Source organism: Phytophthora cinnamomi, assembly GCF_018691715.1.
Source record: "Phytophthora cinnamomi strain GKB4 chromosome Unknown Contig82, whole genome shotgun sequence".
NCBI lineage: Eukaryota > Oomycota > Peronosporomycetes > Peronosporales > Peronosporaceae > Phytophthora > Phytophthora cinnamomi.
The window spans coordinates 355548-361547 of record NW_027151015.1 but is presented as its reverse complement, the minus strand read 5'-3'; the positions used below and the strand labels follow the sequence as shown (position 1 = coordinate 361547).

The 6000-nt window shown below is 50.1% G+C and overlaps 1 protein-coding gene across 1 annotated transcript; it reads left to right on the top strand.

Moving 5' to 3' along the window:
- Positions 1-1048: 1048 nt before the first annotated feature.
- IUM83_19287 (uncharacterized protein) lies at positions 1049-1321 on the top strand (the record flags this gene model as incomplete). The annotated part of the gene is made up of 1 exon (XM_067944333.1): positions 1049-1321. One exon carries the CDS (start codon positions 1049-1051, stop codon positions 1319-1321), a length of 273 nt encoding a protein of 90 aa, XP_067785159.1.
- Between the last annotated feature and the right edge of the window lie 4679 nt (positions 1322-6000).

The following is a 6000-nucleotide window of genomic DNA, read 5'->3' as shown; positions in this document are numbered from 1 at the left end:
CGACAACACCGGCAAACCCATTTTGACGTGTTTGGGCACAGAATCAGGGAATCTTCCGCCAATCAGCGCCATTGTGAGTGCGATAAATGCAGCGACTGCTACATCACAGAGCGGTAGCAGCAATATTCGATGCTGGACAGGGTCTTTATTCAAAGTTTCGATCAATGGCATCGATTTTTCGTTATGCGCCACTGATTCAGGCTTCACAATGTACGGGATCGACATGGACATCACAGTTGACTACTTGGAGGATGCCGTGAATATTTCAGCACCTGCACTAAACACCAATGCGTGCAAAGCTACGGTGTCACCAAGCACAGTTACCTCAATTGGAAAGGCACTGCTTACTGGAGAAATTGCTGCTAAGAGGAAGTTGAAAGCTGAATTTGACTTTACGTTTTGGTCTGATGATTCTGACGACGAGTCGCACCATTCATCCGGCGATCCATCTCACGAGTCTGATCACCACGGTTGTTCGTGCAAGTCCACGCCTCGCCCATGTCTTTTCATTCATGGCATGGGCATCGATCACGAAGAGCCTACAAACGTGGACTCGTTTTCCTATTACTGGGGCAACTTGACCGATCACGCGCCCTGCTGCTCGTCGATAAAGTACACAGTGCTGGATACCGTGAATAATTCCTGGACCAGCGACAGTCAGCAGCAAAAAGTCTGCGATCGAGCGTTGGATGTGAGCGACACGAGCGCGAACTCTACCATTACCGACACAATTTTAGTTACCCATTCAATGGGCAACCTCATGCTGGCTGGTGCGATTGCGTCTGGAAAATGTGGCTTGGATTCAAGCTCGACGTGGGTGGGGATGGCCGGCCCGATGAAAGGGAGTATGGGATCTGACTTTGTCCAAGCTTCGTGTGCTGGAGAAACCAACAACCTACTAGAAAGCGTAGCCGATATCACTGGAAAATGCCCTCCAACTACTGCGTTAGTGTCGCTGGCGTACCAAGGCGAGCGATTCAGCTCAACAGAGCATAATGCAGCGTACACTGCTGCCCAAAAAGCTTATACGGCGAATGTGTATGCTCTCATGTGCAGTGAAGGGTATTCAGGACTCGTCTCCAAGTACCAGGCAGAGTTTTGGGTGCTTGGCGCTATGGTTCCGCACAAATCGGGCGACAACGATGGCATGGTGGAGTTCCAGAGCTGTGCTGCTGGGATTCCTGAGTCCCAATTCGGCGATACGTGGCGATCTCGCTTTTACAAGACAAAGCTGAATCATTACGACAGTGAGTTCTTGTACGGAGACGGACTTTTGAGTGAAGCGAAGATGCCCGTGAAGTGGTTTGAGTGTTTATTGTAGTTATAAAAACCAATGTTAATTTTAAGCTCGACATTCTACGTGCATTCTACGGGCATGACTGAACTCTGTCGGTACATGTAGTCAACGTACACTTCAATATACCAAGGCAGTGGTTCATGTTCAGACTTTGAGACCTGGTGGCCGCCATTATTCAACTTGGGTTTTGAATGTGCTTCACATGTCAACCTGAACACTGTCTTATGCTGATAGCTACACCACGCTAAAGGAGGAATTTCCATAATACAGTAGAAAAGAACTGTTTTGTTTCCCAGCGAGTGCAGACAAATGCAGTACTGACACTTCGCACCACTAGTTCTGCGTGTGCGACGTCTTCTCCAAGATCGATAAAAGAGCCTCGTTTGTCAATTTCGGCGATCGGAAGATGGCAGGACCAGGCAAGACTCGTTCTAGACCGGGTAATTTCCGACTTGGGTCATCGGTTCCGGCCGCCGCCCCTGTCCCCGCGCAGCGTGTGTTAGCTCAAAGCACCCGCACTAGCCATGTTAAACGTACGTATGTACCAACCCCCGGACACTTGATCAACGGTTCCGCGTTCCCTCCCGAGTGTACCAACCGGTTCAAGCTGCTTCGTGAAAGCGTGTCGACTTCGACGGGCCGTTGGGAGGAGGAGTACAAGGATTGACTTGACCACAACGAAACAATGGTGATCGACTTGTACTGTCCAAGCACCGCCAAGAAAATTGGGCGTCAAGCCCCAGCGCCACAGCATGGGCGCCGCCTCGGCCGACGAGCAGGAGCTGCAGCTCGCGCAGGCCCAGGCCGAGAGCGTCAGCTCAAGCCCCAAATGTTCACTGCGAGCCTTCCATTTATCGCTGTCAACTAGCACCCTGCATGCGTTGCACGCTTCACGCAAGACCTACATTAACGTGTTGCAGTAGTACTCGTCCATGTGCACAGCAAACCCCTTGCACGACCACATTCTTTGTCCGGTGGTCGCAATTCTCTGTTTGCCGCGGAAATCTGAAATCGATTTGCTTAGGAAGTGCACCGGCATTGCAAATGCTCATGATGCCATTGAGGAATTGCCCCTGGACCAGTGGTCGATGCCCGCACTTGACCAGCATGCCCCATTTTGCTTTCTTTCAAGTTGAGCGAGGCGCAAGACGCACATTTACGAGCGAGATGCCGCCGCCACTCCTGGTTATCGAAGTTATCTTGACAATTTTATTTGCGCTCGTCCTGCCAGCAACTGTAAGTTTGGAGAGCAGTTCAGCCGATTCTCACCAGCACCAACAGCTCAATCACCAGAATCCGGCGACAGAATGGCCATCTCTCCGGTTCAGCTTCTCGCTCAAGCGCAGCTCCATGAAAGTGCACGACCAGTCTGACTTCTCGATGGTCGCTGATCCTGTTGTGTCAAACGATGGTTCACATGTAGTCTACAATGTATTTGTCTCGTTCCAGCACGACGAGATGATTTACAACTACACACTAGTCGATGGAGCAGTCTACTACGCAACCAGTAACACCGACAGCACTTTGGCTCGCTCGACACTAGAGTGTCTGGACCCAGCGCTGGATCACCTGCCGCCGATCAATGCAATCGCGAAAGCGCTGAACGAAGCTGTTGCTATTTCGAAAGCCTCGAGCGGTATCAAGTGTTCGACTGGCAACTTGTTCCAGGTCTCCGTGGACGGCATTGAGTTTGCAATGTGCGCTTCGGGGTCGTCGGGTCTCAAGATGTACGGTAGCGACATGGATATCACAGTGGAGTATTTTGATGAGCGCATGAACATCTCAGCACCGCAACATGTACCGAAATGCGCAGCAGTGATGACACAGTTTCAATTGACTCCGACTGGAAACGCACTTCTGAAAGGGTTACGATCTTCATCTGGAGACGCGAGGAGATTGAAGGCCGAGTTTGATTTTTCGTGGGGAGATTCTTCCTCGTGTTCGTGCAAGTCGACCCCGCGCCCATGTATTTTTATTCACGGCATGGGCGTCCACACCGAGTTACCAGACAACCAAGCCTCGTTCAAGTACTGGGGAAACATGACGGGCCACGCCCCGTGCTGCACGTCGATGAAGTACGCGGTTCTCAATACCGTGAACAACTCGTGGACAAACAACACGCAGCAGCAGCAGGTTTGTGATCGCGCTTTAGCCGTCAGTAAAACGAGCACAAAGTCTAAGATTGTCGACACGATCGTCGTCACGCACTCAATGGGGAACCTGATGTTAGCTGGGGCGATCGCTACGGGGAAGTGCAGTCTTGATGCGAGTTCGACGTGGGTGGGTTTGGGAGCGCCAATGAAGGGAAGCATGGCTGCCGATTTCATCCAGGAATCTTGTGCCGGAGATACCAATTTCGTATTGGAAGCATTGGTTGAGATCAGTGGACGATGCCCTCCCGATACAGCACTGAAGTCGATGTCGTATCAAGGCGAGAGGCACAGCACGCCCAAGTTAAATGCAGCCTACACAGCAGCACAAGAGGCTTACGCAAGCAATGTGTCCGCATTAATGTGCAGCGATAGTTTCTCAGGGCTGCTATCGTCGGACCAGGTTAAGCTCTGGGCTCTGGGACTGGTGGGACACCACCACTCCCTCCGTAACGATGGTTTGGTGGAATTTCAAAGCTGCGCGGTGGGAATTCCGGCTTCGAAGTTCGGGACTACCTGGCGAGACCGATACTACAGGTCGAAAGTCAACCATTACGATATGCAGCTCAAGTATGGAGACGCTTTGTTCAACAAAGCGAAGATGCCCGTAAAATGGTTTGAGTGTCTGCTGTAGTAACGTGATGTACGTGAAGATTTAGCGAACATTACAAGACTGGCATAGCCTTTGGACAACAATTATGATGTAAAGATATGCTTGTTATGATTCAAGCTGAAAAAGAATGTCGAATAGAAGAAGTTAGTGCATAGTAAATCGATCGAATTTGTTAGTGCATTTTGGTGGGTCACGCTCGGATGTTCGATGTTCGTTTTTCGGTGTAGAAGAAGGCTCTGACGTCTGTACCCGCCCTTCAGAATTGCTATCGAACTTGCTTTAATTACAAGTTTGTTGCTTTCGACGCACAACTGAGAGCACACTGTTGCTTCGTTTAGTTTAGATGACTGCAGTTCCTCGAACGTACTGGTTGCACCGTCGAAGTGTCTGAGTGAATTTGCCGCGATCCATATATCTTCTCGCAAACTGTAAGCAGCCCCATGATCGGTCTCGTAATTTTCACAGCCGAGGTTGGTCTCACCTCAGCTCTCTACGATGGCGACCCTGAACGGACGAGAACAGCCCCGGCCAAAACTCAAGGTTTCTCCGTGCTGAGGAAGACGAAGAAGAAAATGAAGACAGAGTTTTGACGGGGAATAAGGCGGGACAAGCTTGAGGATATCCTCACTAACAACGGCGATACGGTAGACAGGAAGTTTGCATCGTGGAAAGGGAAAGGAGATACAGCGATTGTAGGACTTGTGTGATTTAAAAACGATCACGAGAGGGTTGTAGCTTATGCAAAGCTTACGCCCACGTTTACGTCTACTGAACATTGGATCAAGCGCATTATTGAGTCAGTAGAGCCCAGAGTTCGAACTCCAAACATTCGTTGGGGCAACCATGATTCTATGGACGCGTGAATGCGAGCTCATTCCACAATTTACTTCGAGCCTCTCGAGCTCACTGTCAAGCTTCCGACACTTTCGACACTTTAGCGACAACTATCGTATAGCGAAGCAAATGCGGGTATCCTACTTCGTGTTGCTCCTGGGTGCTACATTTTTTGCTAGCGACTACGATAGTTTTCAGGATATATGTTGATTGTAATTCAAGCAGAAAGTGAAATGGAGATGTTTGTTGGCTATGAACGGATGTCAATGCAGCCTTACCCCCACAAAAGGGGTGACAACTTCAAGCCGAGCTGTTGGACATGACCTCGAGCTGATCGATGCTAACTCCAAGCTTGCAATGCTTCTTAGTCACCTTCGTCGTGGATGAATTGAGCCATGATAGCCCTCCACAGTAGTATGTCGGCTAGTTCACCTTCATCTCCTTCTTCGAGTTCATCGTCGCTGATCCATTCGTTAACTGCAACATCACAATAGACCTCGCGATCTCCATCATCCCCACTTTTGTCGAAGAGGAAATTGTTTTGACTTCGGGAGGGCACCAGTCGAACTCAGTGTTTCAATTCGGTTAAACTTGTCCCCACTGCGGCCAAATACATAGACTTCTAATCCCAGCGATGGGTGTTTCTCCTTCACAGCTTCCAGCACTGGCTTCAGATCTTCCTGCATATATGCCTCCGCCCACTTGCGGTGCACCTTCGATTCGTATGGGTTGTAATATACAGCAGAGGTTTTGTTTCGCACGAGACGGCACCAAGAGAATCCTCGCTGATCTCGGCGAGTAGTTTTAGCAGAGCTACAAATTCCGCGTAGAACTTTGGAGGTGTGAACGCAAGTCTACCGTGCTGGTGACCTGCGATCGAAAGGTCAAGAACTCGCTTGCTGCCAACCAATTCTTGGATTTTGGACACGCAGCAGATCCACTCAAATACGCTGTCCTCCGTCAATCGCCCTGGTGCCAGTTGGACAGACGTCAAGCTCTCGAGACTGGCGAGAGCCAACAGTGAGTGGCCCGTTAGCTTGTTGAAAGACTGGATGACAAAGTTCTGGTATTCGGAGCAGGCGCCCATCGTTACTGTCTTGAGTAGT